This window comes from Ptychodera flava, chromosome 6, assembly GCF_041260155.1.
Source record: "Ptychodera flava strain L36383 chromosome 6, AS_Pfla_20210202, whole genome shotgun sequence".
Taxonomy (NCBI): Eukaryota; Metazoa; Hemichordata; class Enteropneusta; family Ptychoderidae; genus Ptychodera; species Ptychodera flava.
Window position 1 is genome coordinate 2,866,392 of NC_091933.1, and position 17,469 is coordinate 2,883,860.

Sequence of the window (17,469 nt, forward strand, 5' to 3'; positions counted from 1 at the left end):
GCTAATAAACAGTGCATGAACGGGTATTTTTAAACGTTATGAAATCATAGTGAAATCATAGTGAGGAAAGTTTAGAACCCTAAGAGGAGCCAAGGGAAAACATCTGTAACTTTTGATGTTTCTTTTTTGTCATAGCTTTGCTTTATATCTCCACAACTGTACGTTGAAATACAAAATATTAACAATGAAAACACGAGACGAAATGATTTTTGCTGAAAAATTGAGTTGTTGTGACTAAAATTCAGCTGTTAACATTAACGTTAAATTGGACACTACATACGCATTTTGTGTTGTCGAGTTGAAAAATTAGGTAATAGAACAGTATAATTTAATAAATACTGGAAATACAGGACTTGTAACATAGCTTTAATAATCCTGTCATATTCCACTGTTGCCTAAAACAAACATAAAATTATATAGAGTTAGAAAAATGAATGTAATTTATCCCATCAAGCAACAGGTCAAGCCGAAAATATCGAAACAAACTGACAGGGATATTGTTGGAACAATGATAATATGTACATGATTTATGAAGTGGCATGTTATCCGTAGAATAATGTCGTTTTGTTCATCTCCGTAATTAGCTTTTTCAGTGTTGGAATGGCGCGTATTACCCTAGTTCTCCGACCTATATTTGACCTCTGTCCACGTGACATGTCAGCAGGCTTAATTTAACGATTTTTTTCTGATTCTTGCATGCACCGGAAAACATATGAGCTGACCTCGTAGCATGTTGTGCACGTCACATAAGTTGCTGGCAGAGTGTCTGAACATTCGATCGCAGTCTCTAGAGATACCGCAGTACAAATGACGGTAAGTAATTGTCCACAGGTGTCAAAATATAGCTTTAAAGTCCATGAAAATTGTCTTACAAAGACTTACAAATATTTTGGTGTGTTTTACCGGAATCAAATTAATCTTAAAAATAATTATCAGCTGACTTGTAACTTCATTATCAATTTGTCGGCGGTGAGGAATGGAATGTCGCTTTAATGGCAGTGTCCTGTTCCAATAGCAATTTATAGATTATAGTAGAAATTTAAGAAATTCACTCCTGTATAATTAATGGCAGGTGTCTCCTTAACGTCGTAAACGGACATACTCACTTCCATACGCATTATGCGTCATACGGGTACGATTTGATATTAGAGATCTAGTTGAGAATTTGAACGTCCATTAAGGCAATGAATTAATTTCGATTCTGGTAGACGCGCATAAAGCAGTTTGAACCACGATATATACTTTTTATAATAAACATATTTGCATGAAACAATGTCACAGCGAATATATACGTCACACCTGTAAAACTATACAATTTTCAATATACCCAAAGGAGGTGGCTTCGACGTCAGGTCTGACGACTGTCGCCCAAGACGATGAGAAACCATCCATGGAAAGCACACCCCTCATAGCAGATACCCAGACAGCTGGGGTTACGGCGGGAGGGCGACGTAAACGATTCAATCTTGGTAACTACACCAGCACCAAGACCAGCTCCAACGGTCTCACCGACTTTGCTCTCCTGACCAGAAACTGCACGCTCATCCAGGAGCTGCTCCTCGGCCAGAGGTTGCAATTCATCAATTTCCTGCTGACTCTGGCCGTACTGTCGATCATTCTCCAGATCTTCAGCGGTGTGATCATGTTGGTTGTGTTGCGAATGAACGTGGAGAACGAGGACGGAAAGGTGGCAGCCTTGAAGTGGAGCAGAAGAGCAGCGCTTCTTGCATTTTTCATCGCAGTCGTCAATGTCATTATCGCCGCGTTTGAGTGATTAAAACACAGTATGTTGTGTCATTTTTGGAATAAACTTGTTTAATCGTCGTATACTGGGGCACCTTGTGGTCATTAATATGTTCGAGGAAGAATGGTGTCAAATCTGTCAGCCAAGAATAAAGGTGGAAATTAACGTTTCTAACAGTAGTTACAAGGTTATAATGTCTTCGAAAAGACAGGACATGATGAAACGTCCAAAGACATGCGCAGATAATTTCAAACTTTAGAAATGTAGAGACTATTGGATATTTACTGCACGTTTATATTTATACCAAATGCAAGACAAACGTTAACAGAGTTAAAGAAAATCACCCATGCAACGCGGCAGTGAAAAGTAAAACGGGATTTTTGGAGTTCATCTGTCGAATGATGCATAAGAATTTAATAGAACTTATCGAGTTATCGTAATCGTCAGTTCGAGCACAGACGTACGTCGTGAAAGGAATTATATATCAATGCGCAATAACATTAATTACACTCAGACCGCTGAAGCCAATGACATTTTGAAAACAGTCTAGCTACAGTAATGCAGTTTTTAAGCACTAAAGATAACACTTAATGGCAGAAAAAATTTTACGAACCAATAGTCTGAAAAAGAAGGTGAAATATTTCCCCATATATCACTTTATTGCAACCTCTTTGTTGGAGTCTTTCACGTTACAATGCCCGTGCAAGCATTTCATGATACCACTCGGTGACCAAAAATACTTCAGATTATTTACAGAAAAAACACTTGCATTCACTGAAACACTAGCATTCCCTTGGCTAAACAAAGCACCATATGCTGTTCGGGACGTGTGTTCATTAGCTTTACAGCATAGGGAGCACGCCGACGAGGAGGTGATTTAATCATACAATTTTATAAAATGAACGACAATATGGCTAGAGATTTAGCAGGGGATAAAAGCGACTTTTGTTGACGGAAATTGAGACCAGACAACTACGAAGTTGTTGAGCTGTGGTGTTTCAAAACGTCTAATTATTATTGATACACCCGGGTTGGGTCGATACGATGCATTTTGTATGAAATTGTGCAGTATCTCAATTACATTGACAACGGGCAATCCAAAGAGATTGCTTCGGTGTAGGTCGCTCTGCTATCCTGCTGTAAGTTGTATCAATAGCGGGGCTGTCGATAATACAAGCTGACACATGACCTATGTACAGTACTTCCTTGGTTGGGGTGGGGGTGGGGGGTAATTAAGAGCTCATTTCGTTTTCCCTGCGTCAAAATCAAATAACGTTTTTCGATTTTCGTCTTGTCTTTCTTTTCTGAACTCAGAGCACATGGCAATAACCGGGAACGTGCAGAACTGCAGGGCCGAGGAGTACAAAATAAATTATTTGTAAATGAAACTCCATGTCGTGACTTTATCTTTGGATAATTGATACAATATCTTCAACTTAATCGACAACAGAAATACCTCGTAAAATACGAAGAAAAATAGACACAGAGCTACCGAAAAGACAGAAATGTGAAGAACTGACAAGCCTTTTCGCCCCCGAAATATTTCAATCGTTTTTCTACATAGTATATGTAAGGTTCTATAACCTTGAAAAGTGAATTTTTCGTGTTGGAGCTCGAGTTGAGTCAAACTTTGATTATTTTGTGGTTTTTGTATTTTCTTGTATTGATTTTTACAGCATCCGGGATCAAGAGCTTTACGTTTACGTGTAAGTAAAAATATCACGCTGACGTCATTCATCGCAGAAGAACTGTGGTTTTTGAGAGTCTGGGGAAATCTCAACTAAAACGAAGGAATTATGCTGGTGATGCGTGACCCTCAAATTATCGACTACCCCTTTAGTCTGTTATTGTTTCGACTGTCTCATACCAGTCTAATATGTGTACATTGAATGTAACTTATACAGTCAAATAAACAAACAGTAAAGTGGTAACGTTAAACAACCAGTGGCCATCTGTTGCCGTCTATTCACACATTTATGCATACCATTGCTCTACCCCCTCATCGTTCATCTATCATATCAGTAATCCCAGTGAGGCACGTATTTTTGAGGTCAGGTATATTTATGATGATATTTTGCTGTGCGCCAGCACGCTGTTTTGCTTTTATTGTGTCATCGAATCGGTTTTAGCATTCAATAACTATGTCTTCCGATTCCTAAATGTCGATGTGTAGGTTAACTTGATGTTTTAAATGCGCATAGCATCGATTCAGTTGGTTGCATTCACACATGGACGAAAGTACTTTAACGGGAAAAATAGCAATTACCGATGCCATTCAAGTTGTTACAGTTCAGAAAAATCCCTCTCAAAGATTATGTCTGTCTATCTCTGGTTCGAGCTCCAAATTATGCTTAGGGTGCGCAAGCGCGCGGTTTTTTATAAGCTTGTGCTGCAGTCAGGCTGTCAGCTGGATAGACGGGCATCTAGCTTTGGTCGAGACTAGTTCAAGAATAATGTACAGAATAATATGCCAAAAAATGCTAGAATGGAGAAGGACACCTTTTCGGCGAATTTTACAAATTATTCATTCACATATTCGACGAAACTTTTAACACCACAAGTAATATACGAGTATCTTAAGGGGTTTTGCGAAGTTTCTGTCATTGTCTGTTTGCTTCTACACTTCACTCTATTCCATTTGACCATACGTGGCCCGAAATGGAAAGATCCAACGTTTTGCTTCAACTTTGCTAAGCTAACTGTCAACCATTATCTTCCACAATCAAGAATTAAGCCCAGGGATCACCGTGTAAAGTTTACGATGAAAGATACAAATAACCAATGTTTGACATTCAAAGTGGGGGATATCCAATTTCCCGTTTTTTCACAGAACAAGTCGGTGAAAACTTCACTGACCCCACAGGCTGAAATGAGTAAAAAAGAACAGCAGCCCGGAAAAGCATTGTTAAAATTTAAGCCTTCAAAATGCTCTCCGCGAGGCGCATTCAGCATTACGGGCGAATCACTGACTATTTAGCCCTTATGCCCAACCAAGTGGACAAAAGAGACTGTACCACGTAACTGGAGTGCATACGTATAGACACATCCGTCAATAAAGTATGGAGGTATATGCGGGTATCTTAACCTAAAACTGCTGTCGCAAAGTTTTAGGCACCATGTTTCATATAATATTTTGGATCATAATCGTAAAATGAAATTAATAATAAAACTAGAATGTTCTAATATACCGACATGGTTCAAGATGCAAGGTTCCGATTTATACAAGAAAATAATATCAATATGCTGTTCATGACATGTTTGCGAGTCAGTAGTGTTTTTAGTCACGATGAGTCATTCCTAATTTAGTCAAACTGGAATGTGTAAAAATATCAAAAGAGTTTGCGCTGCATTATAAAATATCCGGGTACCTTCAGACGAGGTCACAACAGACACGGGTGTGGAATCCTAAAAGTGACTCCATGGAAAAGGTGTACTCTGCAAAGTAGTGGCGATATCAATATGGATGTAAGTAAACTCACAGTTTAGTTAAGTTTATCAGCATACACAAACTGTACACATACATTCTTTCTACTTTTTTATCGAAGTGTGTTTTCCCTCTTTTTCACATTCACAACTATTTTTACGGACTTGTATTTTTGTGTTTGCTTATTTACGTTAAGGGTTTTAGTGGATACACAGACAATTTCCATCGCTTGAGGTTCCTGTTACAGATTCGTATCATGTCGACAACTATATTTCAAACTGTCCAAAAACGAGGGTCTGGAAAGACTTGCTTGGTATAAGTTTGTTTTTCGGTACATTCATTAATTAAAAGTGTAAACTATTTGAACGAGTGTCACAATGTTTTGTCCCTACATAAAGCAAAAAGGTGCCACTGGTTACAATTGTTTGATACGGAGCATCCTGCACAGCGAAAGTTAAAGCTTTAATTTGTCAATAACTACAAAAAAAATTAACCGAAAGAAAATACAGTTTTAATATCCGCTTTTGTAAAGTATCATATTTTCTAAAACACATTGTCGATACATTTAATCGCAACAGTCTCTCTACTACAAGTAGAGAAATCGTCACGATGATTTACCCACTCTGATATCGGACTTCCTTGTTTGTGGCGTGACCACCGATTATCGCACACATTCCTGACCGTGGCGCTATAGATACCGTCAGGTTGAAATATATATAAGCCTCAGTTACCAACGCTCTGTACTTTCTTGTTGGTTTTTGATCATTCACGCGCTGTCTGTCGTTTGTTTTCCTCTAGAGGTTTTATAGATTGGTTTTAGGATGAAGCTAATAAATAATATGCCCCTTTAAAAGAAATTAAACAAATATACAAAATGTATCCACTATCCTAAGTATACCATTGTATACAATTTTAAGGAAATATCTATTTAAACAGCAAGTGAAGCCTCGAGTAATGAAGACAGTCACCCGACCTACTTTATGTTGAAAAGTAGGAAAACCTAGTTAGACTCACTTCATTATAGAAAGTCATTATCATTCATTCATAATTGCATGATAATCGCTTAAGTTGGGAATGGCACAGCTCACCACTCATAAGTGAAATACAAATCCATAATTCCTTTAATTTGATGAAGTCAGCAAATCACATTAAATAGCAACGAGAGGAATTAAAACTAAAAAATTACGATTCAACAACAATTGACTGCGACATATCAAAATATTCATGTCCATGAAGTCCGCATGTGCACATCCATCCATCCATCCATCAATCTATCGATCTATTATATAACTTTAGATGTATATAAGAATATATACTTATTTATGTAATTATAACTAAAGATACGATCACATATATTTATACACATGTACAGTTATATATGTAGTTACGTATGCGTGTGTTCACACATTCAAATTTAGAAATAAACTAATTGTATTTTGCTTATACGTAGGATGAAACAAACCAGCAAGTACAAGAAACTCAACAAAGCGGATCACCCGTCACAACAAGAACGGACGACACTTCGGGAAATGTGGCCTCTCGACTCCAATCTTTATCGAAGCCGCGGGGAGATGCCGAGGAGAGTTTTAGCTTGAATAGTCTCTCATCGTCGAGCACGGCTTCCTTGGGGATGACCAACATAACTCTACTCTCCCGCAACTGCATCTTTATACGGGATTTGTTGACGGCTGGGAGCGAGGCAGAGTTCTTTTACTGGCTGATGACGCTCTTGGTTGCATCGCTTATACTTCAGACCGTAAGCGGCGCCATACAGTTCATGTCTCTCCGCAAAAACATGGATGACGAGGACGAGAGAGAGGAAGAGAACGACTTAGCGAACATTAGCGCGTTATTGTCGTATGCTATCATTATTATCAATGTAGTAATATCAGCTTTCGTCGGTATGGGTGTATAGATAACTCCGGCTGACTGGTGACGAACACACCGTGCACTGATTGGCTGAACAAAAGCTCACCGTTTCCGGACACACCGTTGAATAGTAACCATTTTTTGTTCATAACAGTTGTGAAAGTAGAAAAAAGATCTCTCTAAAATGAAAATGGGACGTAGCAGTGTTGAAGTCTACAATAATGGCATAATCGCTATTAAACTGTTTAAAAACGGTGACACAATTTTATATGTATGTTTGTTTGTATGTTTGTATGTATGTATGTTTGTATGTATGTATGTATGTATGTATGTATGTATGTATGTATGTATGTATGTATGTATGTATGTATGTATGTATGTATGTATATATGTATGTATGTATATATGTATGTATATATGTATGTATGTATGTGTGTGTGTGTGTGTGCGCGAGCATGCATGCATGCATGCATGTATGTATGTATGTATTGTATGTATGTATGTATGTATGTATGTATGTATGTATGTATGTATGTATGTATGTATGTATGTATGTATGTATGTATGTATGTATGTATGTGCAAGATGGATGTATGATAGATAGATACATGCATGTATGCATGCATCTATCTATCTATCTATCTATCTATCTATCTATCTATCTATCTATCTATCTATCTATCTATCTATCTATCTACGTTTTCGAATCGTTTGAATCATTCGTATGATAGCCTTAATAGTCTTAATGCTAACAATATTTAACATATCAGTAACCGACCATGACAGTCTTAGTCCCTCTAATAATTTAACAATACACTTTCAAATTGTTATTTTTGTACAAATTCCAATGCCAATACGTTTACTTAAAAAAGGTCAACCTGCATATCATTACCCTAATTATTTCAAAAAGAAAACCAAATCTGCGCTAATATTGTCAGATATTATAAGGCAATATTCCCCGAGTAACACGTAACTTAAATTACCGGTCGAGCTCTAAATTCATTGCTACATTGCTTCTGTGGAGCCTGGGCTGTTAGCTCTTTCAAAATTGAGCCGGCGGAGATTTAGAAGTCTGGTCACTTTCGTCACTCCCTGACAGGCCACATCGGCATTTCATATTGGAGGAGAAAACACAAATAAAGACGTTCATAAATGTCAACAACATCACAAAGAAGGTGGCGATATTGTTGTAGAAATCGAGCTTCTGCCGATGGTCGTCGTCGGTGACGTCATGGGTGATTTTGAAAAACAGCAAGACAGCAACGACGAACTGAATGCAAATGGAAAGACAGACGAAGACCAGAAGGAGGTAATATATGCTGGCCTCGGGGACTTTACCAAGCAAGATAAATCTCAGCACTACCACGTTCGACGCCAGCAAAGACATATCTAAGAGACCTTGCACGAAGGTCTTCTTGGTCGTGTAGGAATTGACGCTGACAACTTTCTTCTTTGGCACGCTCTGTGTTTCGGCCTCGTTTGCGCCCTCATCTGGCCGTGTCTCTGCGCCTCCCTCGTTTTCTGTTGACTCGATCGAACCAGTTGGCGATGACTGTTTATCTGGTTCACCGAGAAGGTATGTCGACTCTCGTTCGCCCTGATGGGAAAACAAACAATAAAAATAATGATTATCATGAAACATGTTCCACCTACGTGATGGTAGGTGCAATAATTATTCTCTCCAAGATAGCGACTTGGAAACCAAGAAATGAGGTTGCGCCGCAGAACCGAACAGTGAGGTATTTATAATGTTTGCTAGAAATATGACCCCGATGTTGTTTCGACATCTAATTTGCTGGTATTACGTACCATATAAGGCGCAGCATATAGTCTATCAATAAAAATTGTTTGTGTGGAAACCTAGTAAAGTCAGCGACTCTAAACAAGGCATGTAAAACCATAAATTGTTAGTTAAGACAATGCAACAAATATATCATGATGACGATTGCTGAGTGTAATGGCTCATAATTTAATGACTCGCTCGTACGCATCCAAATATAAAGTAAACATCCCGCGATATCATTCTAGAAAACTTAACATGACAACAATATTTAATGTACTTTTGACCCTGGAATTGTCAATCCATCTCTTTCCCCGGCCTAAGGATTTCCTCGGTTACATCTCAACTCATTGAAACCGAACATTAATCAAATGCATGTAAGTCACTAGCTAATATGAAGATACCTAACAACATTACAGATAAGTCATGTTTATAGCAGCATTGAAACTCTACCGTACAGAAGAAGAACCTTGCTAAGTACATTTGAAAGAGAAATGTGAAGTCACGCTTTTGGATTACCGTGTTACAATAAGCTGTCCGGCTTGCGGACCTTAAATCGATACAATGAGCAAAAAATAACTGAACAATTCAATCTTTGTTCTCACTTAAAAATGAGACACTGGTGACACCGCCAAGGATTCATATCATAGCATTGGGATTATCGCTAGCTTCTTTTAAGTCCCAATTTATTTATTTATTTATTTATTTATTTATTTATTTATCTATCAATTTTGTACTGTAGACAACTATTGCAGTTGACTCAATCACCCGGAGCATCCTTATCGATTTATCTCACTTTTACAACTATTTGCAGTTTAATGCATCGAAAAACTGATAAGAACAACGGTAAAATCGATGTGGTCTACGATCTTTTAATTACATTTTATGACCTTAAGACTGCATGGCGTTACACTCGAAATAATCACCATGACTGATACATATTACACAGTATTGACATAAAACATCATCCGCCAGGCTCCTTGGTGTTTTACGTAAACACTACGTAATCTGCATCAGCCATTGTGATCACTTTGGGTGTAACGCTATGTAGTCTTTCCTCATAAAATACAGTTAAAAAATCGTAGGCCACATCGATTTTAATGTTATTCTTATATACATTAAACTGCCAATGGTCGTAATTGCCCCGATTTAAGGTAGTTTGTGCACAGAAAGTGAAAGACACTTTTTCTAAAACTTCCTCTTACATTAGGGGGTATCAGAGCAAACTTTCGAACTAGAGAAAAAAATTACGAAAAAATCACAGACAGTTGAAATTCGAAATTGCCGCCATCCTTGTATTAAGTCCATGGGGAAAAATATACATTTTCGATTTTCGAAAAACTTAGACAGTGAAAATGTTTCTCATACCAACTGAAGAGCTTTAAAATAAGCCCCCCCCCCCCCAACAAGTGGTAGAGCAGAAAAGAACGGTAAAAGTTTAAGATTCCGGATATCTGTCCCCGAAGCGAACACTACATGCACCTTTACCGAAGAATTAGTCATAAACATTAAATGGTCTCATTTGACCCGGTGTTTACAAACGATTAGGCGTACAATCAATTGTAAAACACTGAGTCTGATCATTGTTTCCACGAAAACGCGACCGAATATATTTTTCCTCTCTGTACCCCAATTTTGATCACGTTTGCAAAGCGGCCGACGGCCGTCCCCACGCGCGGGCGTTACCGGTCAAATGTAAAATCATTTCAGTTTCTCCACACAAACCTTCATGTACACTGGAAGATCATAAACGAAGCAGAAACAACGGTTACCCCTGTATCTAACATAATCCACTCATATTTTACTAAGTGTCTCTGCGATTGGAGCAGCGACTAAAATGTACCGCTAAGGTCAACCGGTACCTGGCATGTGGAATACATAATCACCCACATAATCACCCATATAAATAATAACACACCGCCCTTTGTGCAAAATGTTACAAAATAAACACCCATTGCAGAGAAGATGGTAGGAGATGTACTCATAGCTCTCGTTGATCGCACAATGTAAATTGTATCGGACTGACTAAACAGTATTATATGTAAAGTAGGTATCCTCCCTTGACACTTTATATGAATAAATACAAAGTGCAAATGTAATGATATAAGTCAAGAACGAGAATGTTTCCGAAAGAAGATTTATGTAAATAAAGTACATGCAAAAGATACCGAGACATTTATAAAAGAAATTTGTGAAAATAAATGTTATATGTCTCATCTTCATTCAATGATTGAATCCGATCTGGTCGAAGGCCAAAACATCTTTATTGGAGAATGTCAAGTGTTGATTTAAATCCCAAATTGGTTTATGATGATAAATAAATGCATAGATAAAAACGGTAATGAGTGAAGTTAGGGTGAGTATACAGTGACTTGAAATCATGAGGTAATATAGAGTTAATGATCAAGTTCAAACAATGAAAAGAATAGGTGTATGGCGTAAACACAAAGTGAGAAATAACTTTTTGTTCGTCCCTTAAAACTGTGTCAAATATAAAGTTTAAGCCTCACAGTGTCAATTTACAGCGTATTTGTTTACAAAGTGCAATATTGATTTGTACTCTTCAGGACTAAAATGCAGTTGTCAACAATGACATCTCGCATTACTCACTTCAGGATGTGTTGAAGAAGTGAATATTATGAATTTGAACAAGTTTTTCGGAATAAAAAAAGAAACCATTGTACTCATGCACGGGAATACTTGAAACACATCAAAGGTGACTGATAGTGGAGTTCAGAACAGCAATGTTCAATCTGTTCATGTTACAATTCTGTCGATGATGACATTTCCAGACAGAGACACAGAATATTAGAACTAAAAGAGGCCTGGCTGGGCGTGTGACATTGAACAACCCGACGTCAATCATTTACCGATAATGCGCGGGGTAGAAGGGCAGGGTATTTGTACGATTTTAAAATTACTCTGTCTCGGTGCAAATACTGATTATCTCTCATCTGTCCATGACAGTTGGATTCCGTCTGACATGAGACCCTGCTTCGGCTTCACATTATATGATGTTTAAAAACTAGGTGGGATCTATGCGGTTCAACCACACGTTTGAAAACGCCATGACACGCAGTTCAAAGTGAAGGCTTCATTGTCTGCAACATGCGGCTTGCCAATTCGAACAGAATCAATATCGATGCTGCTAAATTCACCGAGGAAAAGTCTGAGTTATTTCTTATAAGAATCATACAGTTTTCCGACTTATGTTAGACCACAGCCCCCTGTTTCAGCCCGGTATAAGGGTGTTAGTCAGTGAACATGCCAAACGAATATACAGTTTTCTCCTGCCATGCAAACATTACAGAAATAGCACAAAAGCTCTGTATGGCGAATGATCACTTACGTCTGTACTCTCCATTTTTAAACGGTGAAAAACTTGTCAGTTGGCTTCAATTCTTCTCAGATATGACGAGGCCAAGGTAATTGCACTCTCCAACGTCACCGCATTACATGTAGCAATCACTACAGTCATTAGTTTACAATGGTTTATGCGTGTGATCAAAAATACATCTCTGGTATAAAAATACGGGCATTGAGTCAAACAAGGGCAGTTAGGTTACATTAGTACAAGGTAATATATTTTATAAATCTCCCTGCGAGGAGGTTTCCTGAAGAAATTCTGGATTCTAAGTCCCTCAAGAGGTGATTGGGAACTCAGCCTACTTCAATTACATTGGATGTTCGGCTGCCATATATCTAGTCAACTCCTGCTTAAGGGTATACTGGGTTCAGGTGATACATTTTTTGCTCAGAACCTCTGGCACTGACTACAAGGAATCCAGATTCAACTAGAACTGGAACTTCAATCATAATGAATCAGGTAATGGCTTCATTCATTCCCTAGCTTCGTTCATTCACTAAGTTCAGAACAAACATTTCAAAGACACATGATACTGGTACAGACGATGTGAAGAAGTTAAATACTGGGTATTATCACATGATTTTTGAATACAAAAAAAACCCGTATCTCTTTGTGAACACAACACCAGTATGCTGGCAAAACATTCATTTAGGGGAGGGGTTTGAAGCTAAACGCACTTAGTTGCGTTTACAGTGCACAGCTTGTTGCCCAGGACAACATATGAAATGCCCAGCACAACACATCAAATGCCAAGCACAATATATTGAATGCCCAGCACAACATATTGAATGCCCAGCACAACATATTGAATGCCCAGCACAACATGATATTAGACCACTTAAGTCAGTCATGGCTTTCCATAAGTAAGAGAACTCTAAGCAAATCTCATCTAGAATAAAGAATGCCACTGAGGGCTCAATGTGCAAAATGTGAAACAATGGAAAAAATCACACCAGATTTACCGACCCTTCAAATTCAAAACTATGGCCTTTATCTCCGAGTCTGTGTTAACTCTAGGGTGAAAATAACAATTTCAATTTTCACGAATATAGGTCTGTAAAATAGTTATTTACCCCAAAGTAAGCAATTGCAAGCGTTGATAAAAAGCTACAGAAATAGTTTGAGATTTTGAATATATATTCCCGAGGCGATCTACTCTAAAACGGTAAAAGAGTTTTACTTTGAGGGAAAGTGATTTGATTTCTTGGGGCGCGCGATGGTTTGGAGGAATGTGTAGGCCTATGACATCATTTTTTCTGTCAATGTGAAAGCAATTATTTTACATTGTTAGTCCTGCATCAAAGTGATGTAAACTTTCTTTTCTCGTTGACCAAATTTTTAGTATCTGGTTCTTAGTTCTAGGTTTTATATCGCTGTTCAAATCTGTACCTATAATATCTTGTTTGTTAAATATTTAGTCCCGGCCAGACGAAGTCCGAAAAAGCGGATCCATGGATTGGGTTCCATGCATCCGTCCGGAGCTGTTTCCTCCGACCTGAGTCACATGACTGTACTCAATTGGCTGGTATTTTCATGCGAAGAACTAAAATTTAAATAAGCCAATAGTTACTTCAAATTGTTGGTCAGAGTGGAATGTCATCCAAAGTGATGCATAGCATATCGCGGTAAGATCTAGATCTGATTAGATTTAGTGGGCCAGTGCAGAATGAATGGTCATTTGCTTGATTAATAATTATGTACAGTTGGCTATATCTCAAGTATAACCAAACCAAGTTTGATGCAACTGTGCTGACACTGAAACTATTCTCTGATCTTACTATACTAAAAGTTTGGTGGGCATGACGAACGGATTATAGGCCCATTCACACACTTAACCAAATATTGTACATCAGGCTATACAACCAAAACTCAATGAACTGAAACCTATCACGCCTCTTAAGTGTGTTGGTCATACATTTAGGTCAAGTTTAGCAGAAAGTAAACGTTTCTGAAGCGTCACATTATGATGATATGCTCATTTCCATGTTCAATGAATTTCTCTAATTAGGTCGTATGTCAATACTGAGTGCTGAAGAGATTTTAGAAGGTGAAATGTGCATACTCAATAGTCATTTGCATATATACAAATGGCTATACCTAAGGATTTACTCATGCAATCAAAGTTGATGCATCTGAGCAGGCACTCAAAGTGTTCTTTGATCTTGTTATTCTAAGAATTTTGTGAATGTGACTGATGGATTATAGCTTATTTGCATATTTAACGAAAAACTTTACATTAGTCAATACATCCAAAATGCAGATTACTGAATGTACACTGAATGTACTGGTCAAATTAGGTCAAGTTTAGCAGAAAGTTTGTGAAGTGTTACATAACGATTTGTTTAATTTGGTAGGGGAAACTGATAAATGCGAAGTGGGAATATCGATGACGGCAGATTATAGTAAGTTCATTGTGAACATTAATGCATATGTTGTTTTATAATGCACGCCAATGCATTTCGATTGGGAAGAAAACTGTATGTTTAATTTTTTAATGTTTTGGCTACGACATTTATGACCGGATCCACCCATCCATCCATCCATCCATCCATCCATCCATCCATCCTTCCATCCATCCATCCATCCATCCAATCCATCTATCCATTTATCTATCTATCTATCTCTCTCTCTCTCTATCTATCTATCTATCTATCTATCTATCTATCTATCTATCTATCTATCTATCTAGCAAACTTGTATACCGCAAAATGTCCAAAATAACGCTTAGTGGTATTTAGAGTTATAATGAAAATGCTCTCTCGAAGATGTAACGAAGATGTAAGTTTTTAAGCGTCGTCTGAAAGTGTTGACATTACGAGAGGTATTTATGTCCAACGATGAATTCCAAAGGACAAGAGCTGGTGCAGAGAAGGAGCAGCTACCATAGGTGGTCAGCTTTCACCTAGGTGTGTACAGAGGACATTTATCAGATGAGCGGAGAATGATGACGCACGGTGTGTTATTAAATTCCTGAGATATTGTGGAGCTTGTCCATTCAGGGCTTTGCACTAATGAGGTAATCGGCAAACGTTTGTTTAGAATGCGACGATAAACTGGAAGCCAGTGGGTAATGTGGTCCGATTTCTTGGTCTTTGTAACGATTCTAGCTGCCGTGTTTTTTAGGCACGTCATAACCACTGTGACTGAGTATCAGGCAAACCATATGATAAGGCATTTCAATGACACCTATGGTCTGGTCCAACAAGATTGGCGCCACCAACGTCAAGACACCGTATCCAGTGCTACAGGAAACTGACTCGTGGTTGTGCTTGTGACGCTGCAAGGCATCCATTCTTTTAGAGAAAAGGATGATAATCGATACCTTGCAAAGAGTCCGCAATGGGTTTTTTCATACCGTAAGGTGCGTAAGACTGTTTTCATGAATTTTTCATAGTTTTTTGCATAACAAAGGCCAATGGTAGTAAAGTGTTGTGAGTTATTTGGACAAAGTAAGATTCAAGTATTGACAAGATTCAGGTGTTGCCAAGGTCTACTACATACACTGCCCAAGAACCACTGTAAACTTATAAAATTCTTTCTTCAAGATCATTAATAATACTCAACTTTCTGAAGGTTTTAAGAAATTCTCAAAGCCAAATACGACTCAATAAATTAAAATAAATTGACAAGTGATCACATCACAGTTAATTAACTGTCAGAGTGATCGAGAACAACAAGATGACTACAGATAAAAAAAAAAAAAAAAGATTGGAAAGCCATACAAATTAGGCCCTGGGGTTCTTCTTATACAAAATGATCGTATTTTGAAATGCATCGCCTACTTTTTATCAACCACCAAAACAAATCCTCGCAGTTCAATGGACAAAGTATTTGCTGACGTGTGTTGTAAATCTGAAAATGAAGATTTCTTGAAAGTGTCAAATATCATTTTTTTTCGCACTGCTCTTTGGCTGAGCGCAGTGTCATTACATCTCTTGCACCGGACTGATACGCTGAAATGCTTGCATTTGTCTTCAAACAGAATAACTAGAGTTATTCTGTGTGTATTAAGCAGAAACTAGGGGCAGAGTTGAGATTTGAAATGGCCGGAAAGTATTGGATTTCGGTACGGTATGCCTTGTTTGCATGATGATGCAGTTGTCTCGGTTAAATTTTTCAAACAGTGGTAGCATATGGAACGACCTGTTGGTCATTGCAGGAGTTCATATTCTGTGTAGCGCAACCTGTGTGGTGGTTTTGTTTGATTGCATGAAGCATAGCGCCATGTATTATATACAACGATGGTAAATATGTAAACTGCCTCTGTGACAGTTTCCTTGGAGCAAAGTGGAAGATTATGAAGCATTTTAGTCTTATAACTACATAAAGTTTCACAAGCATGTATTGAGTTAAATTTCCTTACGTATCTGTCAGCATAAAGATATTTTCCAAAAGCCTTCCCGTCAGAGTGGACGCCCTGCTTTCACTAATTTTTCCGTCTTATGTGGCTCCGGCTGCCCGAAACAACATGATAGCTATCCCCCTACGGATCTAGACATGGCCAGACTATGAGAGCCAAGACTCACAATTGGCCACGTCTATTAATGTTAGTTTACTGTACCTCTCTGCTATCACACTAATGACATCCAAAAAGCCAAAGGTTGACTGTTACGTTAGATTTGTAATCCCCAATCGTTCAGCTGACAACACTTTTTAAATAAACTTGGAAACATCCTTACCTATTAATAACGGACCGTCCTTTACCTAGCAAATTTCAATTGTGACACTTGTAAAGAGTAAGATTTACTCTGATGTCGGTTTGATGAGCATGTTTTGCACCTTACCTTCGAGAGTGTAGTTAACGGCATAGAAACACTAAATCTAAATAGAATCGACTTCTAAAAATAAAACGCAATGTACAAACTTTAAATTTGTAAAACAAGTAATCAACTAAAAGAACATTTTGATTCTGTCCGGCAAGAATCAACAGTCAATTACTTGCATATATTTTTACAGAAAACGTCACAGTTACACGTTCAACAGAATACCTGAGTTCTCACACCCTTGTCCTTGTGAATAAATGTATGTGATGACACTAATCAGCAGTATAAGACATTGGTCCGTGTGCATTCGATTACACGTAACCTCATGTTGATTTTGGTAGGTTAGACAGGTGCAATGCTCTTTGATATCGTCGGCCTTACATATTGACAATGGAGGCTTTCGTTGTGTTTTAATGCTGACGTTCATATTCTTCACTTTAGTCAGAACGAGATAAAACACCTGAAAATCTTAGTTCACCTACACACATTAAAGGTATACTGTCACCTGTTCCAATTTTGCCA

General features: G+C 38.0%; 2 protein-coding genes across 2 annotated transcripts; one reads left to right on the forward strand and one right to left on the reverse strand.

The window, feature by feature from the left end:
• Positions 1-698: 698 nt before the first annotated feature.
• LOC139134590 (ninjurin-2-like) lies at positions 699-1,827 on the forward strand. The gene is made up of 2 exons (XM_070701502.1): positions 699-813; positions 1,334-1,827. The coding sequence occupies exons 1-2, from the start codon at positions 808-810 to the stop codon at positions 1,772-1,774; spliced, it is 447 nt and encodes a 148-aa protein (XP_070557603.1). The 5' UTR covers positions 699-807; the 3' UTR covers positions 1,775-1,827.
• A 3,784-nt stretch (positions 1,828-5,611) lies between these two features.
• LOC139134589 (ninjurin-1-like) lies at positions 5,612-12,588 on the reverse strand. The gene is made up of 2 exons (XM_070701501.1): positions 12,167-12,588; positions 5,612-8,634 (listed from the first exon to the last, which is right to left on the reverse strand). The coding sequence occupies exons 1-2, from the start codon at positions 12,179-12,181 to the stop codon at positions 8,080-8,082; spliced, it is 570 nt and encodes a 189-aa protein (XP_070557602.1). The 5' UTR covers positions 12,182-12,588; the 3' UTR covers positions 5,612-8,079.
• Positions 12,589-17,469: the final 4,881 nt, after the last annotated feature.